We start from the raw sequence: 15,241 nt of genomic DNA, 5'->3' as shown, positions 1-15,241 counted from the left end.
CCCAGGTTGTCCGAGGCTCTGAATGCGAGGAAGCTGGGATGCAGCCAGCACTCAGCCTGCCGGGGAGTCCCTTACCTCTGCTGCCCTCTGTCTTCACCAGAGAAGAAGGGGGATAGTATGGTTCCAGCTAGAGCGAAAACCATCCTAACTGCAAAATACACTCAAACTCATTCAACAACTGCTCCTTTCAGGGCTACAAGTGTTTACCCAACACATACTAGCTGGAGGTGGGCAGAGAGGAGGGCTGGGTTATGTGCTAGGGAGAAGCCCAGGCCCCCCACCCCCAAACCCATAGCTGCCGGAAAGGCAGCGGGAGCTAGAATTTCTAGCAGAGTGCTGGACCCTCTAACATCCATATCCACCAAACCAGAATCTCTCCCTCCATCATCAGCTGCTGGCAAAAGGATGGAGCTTCCTGTTCTTCTACCCCAGTCCAGAGCCTCCTGGCTGCCACTGAGGGGGGAGTTCTAAGCCCTGCCGGTTTGCGCTGCAGCGTGCCTGTCTCTCTCTCTCTCTCTCTCTCTCTCTCTCTCTCTCTCAGAAGCCATATCATTGGGAGCAGGAGAGGTGAGTGTGTTGGATCATATTAAAGAAGTTCTGTATTAAAATCACAAATGGGTTTGATTCCCCATAGTTTAAATTCCAGGGTATTACTAATTAAGAGGTCTCTTGGTTTTTGGTCTCGTTTTTACTATTTCTCTCCCTCTCTGTGTGAAACTTGCAAGCTGCTAATTGTGTTAGTACATCCTAAGACAGAGTTCTCAAAGCAATACTTTGTAACAACAGAAACAGCACACACAGACTCCCCGCCCTTTTGTTGTATTCATCTCCCTGTGTTAATAATTGTGATTAAAATAGAGATAGAGGATGTATGTGATGGATGCTTGGTGTAGATAATAAATGAATGATCAGGGAGGTGCCAGCCTAAGAATCCAGTGTTGATAGGCCGAAGAAGGCGTCAAGTGGAAACAACCAGAGGACCCCTGGAGGGGAGACTGGAATCCACCCAACAGCCTCAAGGACAGGAGAACCGGAAGAACAAGATAACAGCTGTCAGCACAGAGCCGTCAGGAATGTGCCACCTGCTGATTGATTCAGCAACAGGATGATGAAGCAATTCCCATAGCCTAGCATAGGAATAGAGCTTTCCTCTATTTGCTCTATGTGAGCAATGCCCACACACAGAAAGAAGGGTCACAGCCACAGAGTTTTTCAGGAATGAAAAAAAACCTCTTCTGACCACCACTGGGACACATCTACATTCAGCTCCTGGAGAAAAGTGATCACCCATGTTCACTCCTAGCTATGATCGCATCCACCTAGATGCTCAGAGCAAATCCAACAAGGGAAAAGGCAGTCACCAACCAGGTAGATCCTCCAGGCATGAGACAAATGCTGTGTAGAAATGTGACAAGCTCAGTAGTTTTCAGACTCACTAGCTGTTTACCAGAAGCCTCTTTTCCAAGAGCACCAGCCTGGGCTGTCTCTGAACATGATTCTCTGCTGACACCTTGTGGTACTAGGCTTTGTACTGTGCTTGGGAGTCTAGCCTGGAACACCCAATTCTCCTAAACTTTCTTTTTATGTTGTAGGACTAGGGATCAGCCTCTTTGGGTTAAAGAAAGGGACTCGACTTTTCAGCTGGAGAGCTCAAAACAATTGACAAAGGTGAAGTCATATCTACATTTTTACACGGAAACTGAGGCATGGAGAGGCAAAATTACTTGCCTAATATCACATGGAAAGTCAGTAACAGAGCCAGGAAGAAATCCCAGACAGACACCTGACTGTACTGTCCTGCATCTTTAAAAACTGCGGAGAGGAAAATTCTTTCAGCTTTAACACCCCAGGCCCTGATTTTCAGGGGTGCTGAGCAGCTACAGCTGCCCTAACTTCAAATAGAGCTGTGGGTGCACAGCACCCTGAAAAATCAGGCCCCAGAGATACCAGTAGTCATATAGTACAGATATGTGGTTTTCAGAGCAGGTAATTTTGGTAGCATCCCGACAAAGCGTGGCCCAGATTCAAGAAAGAACTGTAACGAACAACCTACTTAAGTGCCACTGAAGTCAGGGAGACTTCGCTGGGGGGGGGGGGGAGGGCTCATAGTGAAGCAGAACAGCCTCCCCACAGCACAGTACAGCACAAGCCGGGATGTGTAACAAGGCTGAGTTACCAGGACCGGGAACCCATCAACTCTGCAGTGGCTAATGTTTGGTTACACACAGACAGGGCAGCTGATCTCAGCAGCCCCCAAATGCAGGCAAGGGCCGTACCGGGCTCATACTGCCCTGCTTTGAGATAACAGTTCTTGCTACCCCAGCGCTTGCTGCTTGGCTGGGAGGGGGTGCCCATCAAGCCCTGACTCGCTGCCAGGCTCTCCGCTTTCCTTAGAGCCCCGGCAGCTCCTGGAGTCCTGCACCTGGGGGAGCAGCTCAGGACAGGCCGTGCTGAAAAAAAGAGAAAGGGATGTCTCCAGTCAGTCTAGTGATTGGGGGTGAAAGCTGGGGGGGTGATAGTGTAAGTGAAAAGGAAGGCTGTTGGGCCCATAGTGGGGCGGGGGCTGGGGGCAAGAAAAGGGAGGGCAGCCGGGCCCAAAGTGGGGGGGGCTGGGGGAGTGAGGAAAGGAAGGGCGGCCGGGGGGGGGAGCTGGGGGGCGAGAAAAGGGAGGGCGGCCAGGCCCCCGCATGTTGTCTCGTTAGTGGCCCAGGCCCAACCACTCCCCCCGGGCAGCCCGCAGCCGCCTACCGCCGTCGAGCGCTCCTCATGCCCCACGCGCCGGTCACGTCCGGCTCACACAGAGCTACTTCCGGGTCATGACCAAGCCGGGATGGGAAAGCGCCGCGCGGCACATGCGCCGGGGTTTGCGCTCGAGAGCGCCCGTCAGGAGCTGGGCCGCGCGGGAAAGGTGCACGTGCCGGACGGGAGCCCGTGCTGCAGCGGGGTCTGCCGGCCCGTGCTACGGGTGTCGCCTCTGCTCCCTGCCGGGTGCGGCGCGGGGCTCAGGCGCCCAGCTACGGGGGGAGGGCCGAGGGCCAAAGGAAGGAACGCTTCGCTGCCCCTTCGCAGGACCTGGAGCCTGCCCTGCACATCCAAACCTGCTACAAGGGGGCAGCCCCTAGCCCGGCCGCCAGGACCAGAAGATACAGAGATATACCTCGACCCAAAACAGGGGGGGAATGGATTGACTAGCTCCCCATTTAAACAAAAAAATTAATCCCTACTGAAGATACACGATCAGTTTCCCCAATTCCAAGATTTCCAAGGCCTGATTTTAGACACAAGGTGTTTCAGAGAGGGAGAAACATGTTCCTGCCCACCCCGGGGGTGCAGAAGGAATCCTGTGCCACTATCAAGGCTAGGTCTAGGTATGTCAGACTGACACAGAAGGCTAAAAGAACAGGAGGACTTGTGGCAACTTAGAGACTAACAAATTTATTTGAGCAATGTTTTGCCGGGATGGGAATGAACACATCTATTCAAAAACAAAATAAGATATTTGAAGCCACACTGAGACCTTCACTCAGCCCATAAAGAACAAACTAGGTTAACATCAATGTACCCAGAACACCACTGAATTTGGTTTGTGTGGAAGGGGGGTTGTTTGTTAGTTCTGTCTTTTTTCTTTAAACACTCGGTCTGCTTGGGGCCCTGAACACAAGTGCTTAATTAGCACACTTATGAGCCATATTAAACCTGGATGTAGCAGTCAGTGGTGTCACACCTGCATCTCCCCACCACCACCTCCTCCCCGCAAACAATCTTCACACCTGGGCTCTTCCTCCACCCACTCCTGTTGTCCCCATCCCACACAACTAATCCCCTTACAAAGGCTCTCCTCAATCTCCCTGCTACTGCCCACCCTCTCACACACTTTCACCCCAGGGCTGTCACCTCCCTCTCTTCTACTACCTGTCCCCCAACACACACACACACACACACACACACACACACACACACACACAGCCAACCCCCATCTTCAACCCAGACTCTCCCACCCCTCCCTCCCTCTCTCTGCCCCGTCACAACACCCTTCTTCTCCTACACCCCCCACACGGAGTCACTGCCAACTCCCCCATTGCACCCTGACTTGCCCCAAAACTGCCCCTTTCCTGCAAAACTGGGCTGCGCCCCCTCCCCTCCCCGGAGTGCAAGGGGGCAGTTCCTGGGCATTCCCACTGACAGGGCACAGCAGCCAGCACTGACAAGCCCCACTGTCACTGCCCCGCCCTGCTCCCAGGGACCACAGACAACCACCCCCAGCCTGAAGTGCAGGGTTGAGACAGTGCCCAGGAGCCCCCAGGCATCACATTCGCTGGGGGGCTGCCCCCAGGTCCCTACCGACCAGGGCTGCCCACAGAGGGGTAAGTGGGGCAATTTGCCCTGGGCCCCACAGGGGCCCCTACGAGTTTTTTCGGTGGCACTTTGGCAGCGGGGGGTCCTTCCACTCCATGTTTTCGGCAAAGTGCCCCGAAGACCCAGAGCGGAAGGACCCCCTCTGCCAAGGACCCCAGGCCCCCTGAATCCTCTGAGTAGCCCTGCCACCACCCCAGGAGAGTGGGGAGACTCAGGGGTGGTGGGAGCCAGGAGCTCCAAGGGGGAAGGGAGTGCAGCAGGATTAGCACCAGGAACCCTCTCACTGCACCAGGCCATTTCCTTGGTTGGGGTTTCTTTTTGGTCCTCTCTGACAATTTAAGCTGGGGGGGTTAGTAGCATGGTGCGGGGCATTCTGGTATTAGTAGTGCACCTGGCAGCCCAGGGCCCCAGTGAAACACCAAACTACAACTCCCAGCACACCCTGCAACACCCAGTTCCTTTTGCACCTGCGCACTGCACTCCCCAGGCTGCTGAGTGTTTCAGGGGGCGCTGAGAAGTTGCTGACTCTTCACATTGCTGGGCTGTGGCCCAGGCTGGATTAACCCTTTGTGGGCCCTTCCAAGTGTGGGTCTGGCGCCACCGGAGCCATTGTAAACACTGTACTGACTGCACTGAGCTGAGGTGGGGGGGATTATACCATCTACAGTTATTAACTAACTGAATAGGAAACTAGGAAATTATCATTTAAAAGGTAGATTGATCCTTTTGTTTCATGGGATTAACAGAATTTTATTAGGCCAAGACATGGCAGTTCAGAAAAAACATTTTAAAAATCTCCCCTGACTCCTTGGTATCGAAATGTCTTAGCTCAGAGTCCCATTGTCTATTTGCTCTTTGAAGACTGAGTTAAGCTTGGAACTTCTCTCCTGTCTGGAAACGAGTTTCACCTTAACTTAGCTAAGAGGATTGTCTTTGTCAGGTGACTTGATCTCTTGTCCAATTTCTTCCCCGCAGGAGGCCCTTGGAAAGACACTCCAAAGGAACTTTCACACATTCCCTTCGGCCCCAGGGAGACGAACCACCAGTCATGTATCCTTTATGGCAGAGCCTGATTTTCCCAGAACGGCATCCATTACTAACAATGGCACAGGGAGTTTGGCCACTTCTAGTTAGAGCCACCTGGGAAGATGTTGGAAGACTGGAAGCATTTGGTAATAACAGTGCAATGCACAGCAAGGAAACCCTGCTTCAGCCCCCATAGGCATCTTCTGTAGATTCTGTGGAGAGAAGCTGACTGACCATGGTTTAGGAATAAGTATTAGATCCAGTTCTGGGATGCTCTCTGCTCTCACTGACTGTGCTCAGAACGTGCTCTCGAGCAGGCAGTGGCACCCGCAGCCAGTGGGGCATACTTCCTGGGTGCGAAACCACTCCATCATGTGACTGGTGTGTCCTCCATGTCCGCAAGTCAGACAGAAATTGGAGGAGCCTCGCACTGCCACGTGGCAGATGGCACACTGGAAAGTGAAGCCCTTGCAGATGGCACATTGGGTGCCCCGCACCTCGCTGCGGCAGTGACTGCAGTACACCCCGAACTCTGGCAGTGGGAGAGAGGGAAAAGAAACAGAGAGAAACAGTTACTGCTGGCCCCTATAGTCCTGGAGACCACAGTTCTCTACTGATCCCCAGGGCAGGTGCAGCAGAGTCTCCCCCGTCTTCCGCCAGCCCTGCTGATCTGCCTCAGACCTGACCTGGGGAGCCTGCCTCCCTGAGTAAGAGCAAAGTTCTTCTCACAAGCCTGTTACATTCTTTTGCTGCTCTGCTGAAGCTACCCAGTTAGGCTGAGACATCACAGCATGAGACCCGTTAACACAAGCCGTCTGAACAGCTCAGGAGAAGGGAGCTGCTTTTAGCCATAACTAACCTGGGCTGGACTGAGGTGCTGTGGAGGTGAAATCCTCCAGCTGCCCTCTTCTCTCTCTACATTTCTGAAGAATTTTGTCTTTAGCATCCATCTCCTCCATGAGAAACAAACAGGCACAAGCCAAGCCCAGCATGTCAGGGGGAGCAAAGACAACCTTTAGTGTGAGGCTGCCGTTTTCCTGGAGAAGAGCAGCCATGATCCAGGCTGCTCTGCTATTCCAACCCAATGACAAGGTGACGGGGCAAAGCGAGCTTCCTGACTGCCCCCCTCAAAATCCCCCACCCATCCAACCCCCCCGCTTCTTGTCCCCTGACCACCCCCTCCTTGTCCCGACCCCCCGCCCTATCCAACCCCGCCTGCTCCCTGTCCCCTGACTGCCCCGACCCCTATCCACAGCCCCGCCCCGACAGGCCCCCTGGGACTTCCACGCCTATCCAACCCCTCCTGTTCCCCGTCCCCTGACCACCACCCCCGCAAACCTCCATCCAACCACCCCCTGTCCCCTGACTACCCCCCGGGACCTCCTGCCCCTTATCCAATTCCCCTGCCCCCTTACCATGCTGCTCAGAGCAGCATGTCTGGTAGCCATGCCACCTTGTTGCCCGGCAGGAGCTCGCAGCCCCGCCGCACAGAGCGCTGGCAGCATGACGAACTGAAGCTGCGGGGGGGGGTGGGGGGGGAACAGCAGGGGAGGGACCGGGGGCAAGCCTCCCCAGCCAGGAGCTCAAGGGCCGGGCCAGATGTGGCCCATAGTTTGCCCACCTCTGCACTAGACATTGTGAGAACTTCTTAATCCATAGTCAGCAATTGGGTTGGCTCCCCATACTACGTCAGATGAGGAACAGCCTCCAGCACTGTCAAGAGGCCATCACTACACAGTGGTAAACACACTTCCAGCTAGTAATGTCCCTCCATCCCACATACAAAGCCACTTAGCCAAGATCTAAAGATCCCATCTCCACTGTGAACTGCCAACGGGGGGGGGGGGGGGGCTGGGTACTTTCCAAGCAATTTTCTGCCACAGCCAGTCTCTTGATGGACTTAATGGATACATCTTAGATCATCATGTCTGCTGAATATTTATTTCCAAACCTTTGAGGCAAGACAAGGACACTACAGGGTAGCTGAAGAGGCAGAATTACACACTCACCAATTCCCTTGTGCGGGTCGGGAGGACAGGAGACGAACTTCAGAACCTCAGCCCGTTTCTCTCGTAGACCCCAGCGATAAAGGATTTCCCCGTAGCATTTCTTGAAGTCATCAAACTGCTGAGTGTTGGCAGGGTCCAGGAGCCTGGAGGAGGGACCCACACAGTCAGTCACTTGATCTGTTCACTCACCACAGCTCTGGCTGCGATTCTTAACCCAGCCACCAGCAATAGCTATGAAGTCACTTCTCAGGTAGCAACGTATTATTTTCCTAGTCTCTCAGTGTTATAATTTTTTGAATGACAATGTCACAGTGAGCCTGAGTGGACCACATCCGTCATCGGAACTAGGATGTATGGGGGAGGGTCAGGTTCTCTTCTGGGGCCCTTGCTGCAGCTGATTCATGAAAAGATTTCACAGGCAGTCAGCCAATCACTTGAGCAGAATTGGTTTGGAGCATGAAGCTTTCAAGGCCACTAACTAAGTGAAAGTTTGGACTAAGGGCTTGCCAACTCTCCCTTGATTAGCTGTAATGCCACCATGGTACAGCTAGCTAAACAGCCTTCCAGCTGACTCTGAGAACTGCCCAGAAGCTGCACAAATGGGAGTTGCTGAGTGCTACCTTTTGTTCTTGTCATGTTGATCTCTCTCGCGCTCCCGGTGGTCAGCATACGTCAGGTTTCCGTAGCGGAGGTCGTCAGGCGAAGACTCGCACCAGGCGGTGAATGTGTGCTCTGTCTCTTTGCTTGCTGCACAAGTCAAAAGATGGTTAGTGTGCCCCAGAGATGCAGTGATGAGTGGGGTATGAATGGGACCCTGTGATGTGGGGAGGAGATGTGAAAGTTAGATGGAAGCATGTGCAGCTATGTGCTCTCCCACCCTAGGAAGTGTTAATATTGTCTTCTACACCAATACGTTTCAACCAGGGGTCCAGGGCGCTCCCTGGGGGCTGTGAGCAAGTTTCGGGGGTCTGCCAAGCAGGACCAGTGTTAGACTCGCTGGGGCCCAGGGCAGAAAGCCGAAGCTCCACTGCATGGCCCTGAGCCCCGCCACCTGGGGCTGAAGCAGAAGCCTGAGTAACATAGCTTCACGGTACCCCCTGTGACATGAGGCCCTGGGCAATTGCCCTGCTTGCTACCTCTCAATACCAGTCCTGGTTTTTATATGCAGAAAACCAGTGGTTGTGGCACAGGTGGGCTGTGGAGTTTAATAGCATGTTGTGGGGGCCTTAGAAAGCAAAAGGCTGAGAACCCCTGGTCTTCACCATAACAAACACTCCTACATCGCAGGGAGCCAAGAGCCAATCCTTTCATTTGCAATCAGCCTCTTGAGAGCATCCTTCCAGTTCCCCAGCAGAGGGGCCATACAATGACTGTATGGGGAGAAGCCTTCCAGGACTCAGGAAATCTGGATTCAGAAGGCTGCACCTGGTTTTCCACCCCACATGAAAACACGCAGATCGCTTCACAGGAGACTTGCACAGCTGGGTGCTGGTAGGAAAGTTAGCATCAGTACAGTTCCATTCCCAGGCTGGGAGCATGCTGGTGTCAGGGGTTCCACACCTTGAGCTGGGGGAGGGGAGGATTCTTCTTCCTCTAGGGCCATGTGAGGATGCTGGTATGAAAAGGGGCCTCATGGAGGAAATCTTTCAGAGAAGCACATGACCCCTAGGTGTAGGGAGAAGAGTGGCACACCAACGTTAGTGGGTTGTCCTTGCTTCTGCCCCCTTCCCTGTTCCATAGTTAGCTGCAAACTGCACGGAGTGATTAATGGTTTGCTGCTGCTTGGGCCCAATGTTGTGCTCAGCCAGGTAGGCCACTGTGAGTCAAATATCACGTAAATGGCATTACTGGATGCTGGGGAAACAAGTCAGCACTGAATGCTGACTTTTCTGAAAAGCGTTAACTTGGTGGGAAATGCCTGTAGGATCCAAAGTATTTGTGTCACTTGTAAGGGCTGCCACTGACACTCCAGCCTTCCCGACTGCCACTATTCTAGCTAGGCCATTGCAAAGTCAAGAAGCAAGCGCCTCTCCCACAGCTCTGGAGTAGAGAGAAAATGCGAAATCCCTGGTCAAAGCCCTTCCAGCAAATATCTGAAGTGTCCCAACTGGTAATGGCAATGGGCTGCGGTGTACAGAATGATTGGCCTCAAACTGGACAAGTGCTCTGGCAGCAATGATCCCACATCACCTTGTGTGACCAGCACAGCAACAAGGCAGTGTCACCTGGAGCATCTGCCGAGCCAGGAGAAGAGCAAAATATCACCGGCCACAGCCACCTACTTATCTTTGGTCACAAATACTCAGGAAAATAGAAGGGATGGGACAGGTGTTTGGAATCAAGTCCTCGAAAGCTGAATGGGGCTTGGGGAAGGTTTGCTCTATTAGACAAAGCAAGCTGCCTCGGTTCCTTGTAGTCCAATATCAGAGACACATGTTGTCTAGTAATAGGGTCATCCTGAGTGGTTTGTCCCACCACCCATCTGCCATGGGGAGAGACACTGCCATAGAGACAGCTGGTTTTGGCTCCGGTGTGATCTCCCATCCAGCGGGCTGACAGTGACTTGGAGTCCTCGTGCATCAGGGTGAAATTTGCAGGGAGACTCGTTCCACCAGTGCACAGTTTGACAGAACACACTATGGAAGGACGGACGAGTCGGAAGAAACATCAACATTAAACCATTAACAAGGGCAGATGGCACTTGGAGTCGTGCTCATTTCCAGCCATGGTATCTGACCCACAAAAAAAAAAAAAAAAAAAAACAAAAAAAACAACACACCATGGAAATTTGCTCTTTGCTTCTCAGATCCACAATCACCTGCAATTCTTTACCACCATCACCACCACGGATCTCCATTTATTGCCGAGGGCGCTCATGCGAATAAAGTAATTTCCTCTACCTGTCCACCCCCCTGCCTCTCCATACCTATGTTCCAGCCTCCAGTGTTGAGTCCAGGATCTGACATGCTGGAACAGGAGCCCGAAGATGTAAAGCTGGGCTGTTGGGTGGAAACAAGAGGAAGTTGTGTCACACATGAACCAAAGCTATTCCAGACTTTCAAGAAAAGCAGTTGGAAAGAAATGGCTGTGCATACATATCGGCTGTGGGAGAGCACGTTGGAGGAGCGCTGAGGGAAGGGTCCAGAGGAACTCACGCATCCCTGCAACCTGGACTGGGCCTCAAACACACTGCAGAGCATGGCCAGGGTCTGCACGTCATGGAGCTGACAGTAGTGAGCCAGCCTGAGAGAGGAGGAAAAGGGAGAGAGCAGGAGCTGAGGCAGAGTTCACCAGCCAAAGGGAACACTGACAGCAGGCCAGGGTTGGGGGACCCTATGGAACTAACTACGCCCTGCTGCTCAGAGGGTGTATGGGGTCTGGGGGGGATAGACTCTCCTTTTCATTACTTTACAAATAAATAGATAAAAGAGCTTCCAGTTGGATAGACAATCAAAATCTAATTCCCAAGAGATGATGCCTCTCTGCATGGGGGTACCTAATCCCTTACTGTGGTGGTGTTTCTTAAAGACCCCATCTGCACTGGGCATGCCCAAGGATCCTCTGGTCTGCACAGCTCCAAAGAGCAGTTCTGCAGGAGCAAGGTTAATTTGAGCCATGAGACTCGCTGTCTGATTATTTTGGTGAAGATACTCAGACTTCTCAGGCTCCTGAGGCCACTCCCTGCCCAGATCCCAACCCCATCTTATAGGCCAGAGCAATGGGGATGAGACCAAAGTTTGATTCCTAAAGAGTGTTAGTTGATAGAGAGGGTTGGGGATGGATTTAATATAGAGCAACCTGCAACGCTGGCAGGAGATGGGGCTTTCTGGAAATCAGAGATCCAAAGTGTGCACTCTGCTCTCTACAAGCAGGAAAATTTAATAGGAGATGAATGGGGATTTGAGGTGAATTTTATCTATTTTGACATATGGAGATTGTGCCATGTCCTACGAATCAGGGCTTTGGAGCGCAGCTCGGAGCAGCTCCGGAACAGTGGAGCTGCAGGTTTTTGCCTGGAGCTGGAGCAGAGCCGGAGCACAGCTCCAAAGCCCTGCTACGGAATACACTGGTACCCGAGACAGAGACAGCAGATTTGGCCACTGTCAAAAGGTCAAATAGGTGAATTAGTGGAGATAACTGTTCATGGCAAGGCAGATAGTGAACTAAGATCTCTGCTTATTATAGTTTGACTAATATAGTTATCTCCCACTTCCCTTCTCCCTCCTCCCCTTTGGCTCATCCACCTGTTGTGTCAGGCAATAATGTAGACTGCAAGCTCTTTTGGGGCAGGGACTATCTTTTAACTGTGTCTGTACAGTACCTAGCACAGTAGGGTCCTGCTTTCTGATTGGCATCCACAGACTTTACTGCAATACAAACAACAGATGCTTCCTCCCAGCCAAACATAAGAGCAGCACCAACAAAGTGAGTTCTCTTCACCGTCTTGGTGAAAGACGGAGACTGGCACTGGTTGGAGGATGGTTATAAGAATGGACTGTCCCTCTTTCCCATACCAGGGCAGAACTAGGGCAGAGCCCATATAGCAGGTTTGGCAGAGCTGTCAGCAAAGCAACTCAAAGCAGATACTAAGCTTCAGAACAGATTAGCATCGGCTATCAACACTTCCTGTCCGAACAGATTCGGATCAATGTCAAGAGGTAGGTAATGTGTTGTGCACGAGGTCTGAGTGTGAATCAGGCCTTAATGGAGGTAGCTACCAGAAGGCTCTCTGGATGACAAGAGACAGTTTGTACTCGGAGCAACAGCAGGAAATGTGATTGTTAAACTGGCAGCCAAATCAAGACATTCAGTTGGGAGGTGGCGAGGGAAAGAATCCTGGTTAAAAACAGCAGTTCCCTCTTACATCAGGTCTCCTCCGTACTAGTCAATCCAGATGTCTTGGAGCACCACATACTGTACCATACACATTACATCAGAGCAGAAGCTAATCTTAGCTCAGCCAAAGGGCAGGTGGTCACTTGACGAGAGTGCCAGGGCTGCCTTCTATTTGCAATAAACAGATTTGTGGCTTCCCTCCTTTGTCCCATGAACGTGCACCTCACGATGGAGATGGAGCAGTCTCCCCATGTCCTATAACCCAATATTAAAGGTGTGGGCAGTCACAAGAAGTGCTAGAGAACTTCACAACTAGAGGTTATGCACTGGTTATCCCTGCATCAGCCTTTAGGCAGGATCTCTTAGCTCAAAGTCACTGGGATTAGCAAGCAGCTCTTTTCAACTAAGTCTGAAACAAGACCCTACAACTTTCAGCTCTGAACAGCTCTGCTCCAGAGACTACCCCTGCCCCTGCTTTGAGCCTTCAGAGACCTACAAGGACTCCAGGAGCTGACGTCCAAATGGATGTTGAGCCCAGGGTGTCTCCAAATCCGGGTCAGACTTTGGTCCAAGACAGAGATCTGTGGCTACCGTAGCCAGTGACCAGACCTGGACAGACACAGGGAGACAGAGAAACAGCGTCAAAGACAACTAAAAACAGAAATATACCTGCACTGAGGGCTCTGACCTCGTGCTGCAGTCAGGTTGAGTGGTGAACATGCAAGGTTCAATAATGGCAGAATTCTTTCTTAACAGATACAGCTGATTTGCTAGAGGCCCCAGAATCAGCAAAACCCTGATGGTTTTGGAGTTGGGCTCCATAATCATGGAGAATCAGTCAGTCATGTCAACCAACTACCTACCTCTTAGCTGCAGGAAATCAGTGTTAGCTGTTGGGGAGGGATCCCCATTGACAGACCAGACCAGACCTGGCGTCCATCTAGTCTATTAGCTTGTCTGTGACAGCGGACAGCACCAAATAGATCAGTGCAATGTGCAAGAAGTTCCCTAGGAAACAATTATGGAATAAATCGTTGATAGGAGGAGTTTCTTCTTAACCCCCACTCATTTTGAGGTTGGTTTATGCCAGGCAGTGGGAGGTTTTTATCATCAATAAGTGTCTAATCTGATTTTTAAAATCTGATGGTGTTCTTGACCTCTGTGACACTGTGTCAATGAATTCCACAGGTGAACTATAACATATTAAAACACTTGACCTTTGATCAGTTTTAAATTTGGTGCCTTTCAGTTTTATTGAACGCTTCTTGTTCTTTTATTATGCATGAGGAGCACCTGATTTGCCATCTGTATACTACCCCATTATTATTTTGTATACTCTATCACAGCCCCTCTGATTTATCTCCCTTCTAAATTAAACCATCCAAGACTTTTCAATCTCTCTCCACTAAGACAACTCTCTAAGACTCATTCACTCTTATCACCAGTCTTTAACCCCTCACTAGGTTTTCTGCTATATCCTTGTGAGATGGGGTGACCAAAACTGCACACAATATTCTAGCTGAGGGTGAACCACTGATTACAGAACGTCACAGAAAAGGAAGAGGGCAGGGAGGGAGGTGTTAGAAGGGCAATGGCAGCTAGGAGACAAGACAGGAGAGCTGAGAACATGGGAGAGAACTGGAAGGTGGAGAGAACACAAAATGCAAAGGTTTCAGAGTAGCAGCCGTGTTAGTCTGTATTCGCAAAAAGAAAAGGAGTACTTGTGGCACCTTAGAGACTAACAAATTTATTAGAGCATAAGCTTTCGTGAGCTACAGCTCACTTCATCGGATGCATTTGGTGGAAAAAAAAAAAAAGTTTTTTTTTTTTCCACCAAATGCATCCGATGAAGTGAGCTGTAGCTCACGAAAGCTTATGCTCTAATAAATTTGTTAGTCTCTAAGGTGCCACAAGTACTCCTTTTCTTTTTACAAAATGCAAAGAAACACAGCCAGGGAATTTCAGGAATGTGGCAGCACTGTGGGACCTGGGGAGATTGAAGTACAGAAGCAAAGCAGGCCCTGAGTGAAGCAGCAGGCCACAGGGGCCAGGGGAAAACAGGATAATTCATACAAAGCAGGCTCATAAGGAGACACTGGGAAATTGTCATCTGCAGCTTGGGGCTCCAGGTCTCAGCTGAGGAGCAGGACACTTCTGTAATGCTGCAGTGCAGGTGGGGGAATGAAATGTGAAAGTGGTGTAAGCACTGCAGCAATCAGCCAGTAAATCCTTCTAGGAATTAGCCTTTCCTATGACGTGCTGTTGGATCCTTTTAATACTTACATCAAGAGAATCAGAAAATGTTTGTGGTTTATATTTAAGGAACACAAATATTTTTAAGGCCCAACATTTAGGTTTTTAAAACATTTTAAAAAAAAAGCTTAAAATGAATTGAAACATTTGTATGAACTTAAGCGAATCAAATGAAATAGTGGTTTAAAGGTATAACATTTTGCTGGAGGGTTTGCAATACAAACATCAGACTATCCTGCTAAAGTAGGAGAATCAGAAAGTAACAGAGTACAAACAAAATGAAACTGAAACTAGTCTGTTTTCACTGGCGCAGTGGAATCCAACACAAAGTAAGCAGCGTGATGGAGAAAAGGAAAGTCTCAATACCCAAAACACTATTAGATTGTAAGATCTTTGGGGCACAAGCTGTCAGCCTTTTGTATTCAGTACCAGCACAGCACAGCCATAATTGTCCCTATTAGTATAAGCCCCAAAAGTAGAAGAAAGAGAGTTTCTCTTGCCAAAATGTTTACAGCGGCTGCAGTGATTTTGAGGCATGGCCATTCCAGTCACTGGCACAGTAGCACGCCTTGTGTCTAGGTTGGCCTATGAGAAATTCTCAGAGCACCTAGTCATCTCAGCTGGTTTGGCAAAGGATATGAAACGAACCATTTGTTGTCCTGGCCAGTGATTTCTCAATGAGATGTTACAAAAGGGTCAGTGCTTCTGCCTGTTACCAGGGATGACTCTTCTTAACCCTTCCAGATGGTCTCTGGAGTGAT

At 50.7% G+C, this 15,241-nt stretch overlaps 1 protein-coding gene across 7 annotated transcripts in view; it reads right to left on the bottom strand.

Moving 5' to 3' along the window:
* Positions 1–5,085: 5,085 nt before the first annotated feature.
* WDR59 (WD repeat domain 59) overlaps positions 5,086–15,241 on the bottom strand; it is an 85,176-nt gene continuing 75,020 nt past the window's right edge. For 6 of the 7 annotated variants that reach the window (XM_038368209.2, XM_038368210.2, XM_038368214.2 and 3 more), the window contains 6 exons: positions 12,724–12,836; positions 10,487–10,634; positions 10,318–10,390; positions 8,012–8,138; positions 7,392–7,534; positions 5,086–5,914 (listed from right to left, as the gene is read on the bottom strand). In XM_038368209.2, the coding sequence (XP_038224137.1) occupies positions 5,679–5,914; positions 7,392–7,534; positions 8,012–8,138; positions 10,318–10,390; positions 10,487–10,634; positions 12,724–12,836 (840 nt within the window). In that variant the 3' untranslated portion in view covers positions 5,086–5,678. The remainder of the gene's footprint in view (positions 5,915–7,391; positions 7,535–8,011; positions 8,139–10,317; positions 10,391–10,486; positions 10,635–12,723; positions 12,837–15,241) is intronic. The other variant, XM_038368212.2, reaches the window with a different exon arrangement.

This window comes from Dermochelys coriacea, chromosome 12, assembly GCF_009764565.3.
Source record: "Dermochelys coriacea isolate rDerCor1 chromosome 12, rDerCor1.pri.v4, whole genome shotgun sequence".
In the NCBI taxonomy this organism is placed as follows: Eukaryota; Metazoa; Chordata; order Testudines; family Dermochelyidae; genus Dermochelys; species Dermochelys coriacea.
Note: the sequence above shows the minus strand (reverse complement) of the source record. Positions and strands in the feature narration are given on the sequence as shown.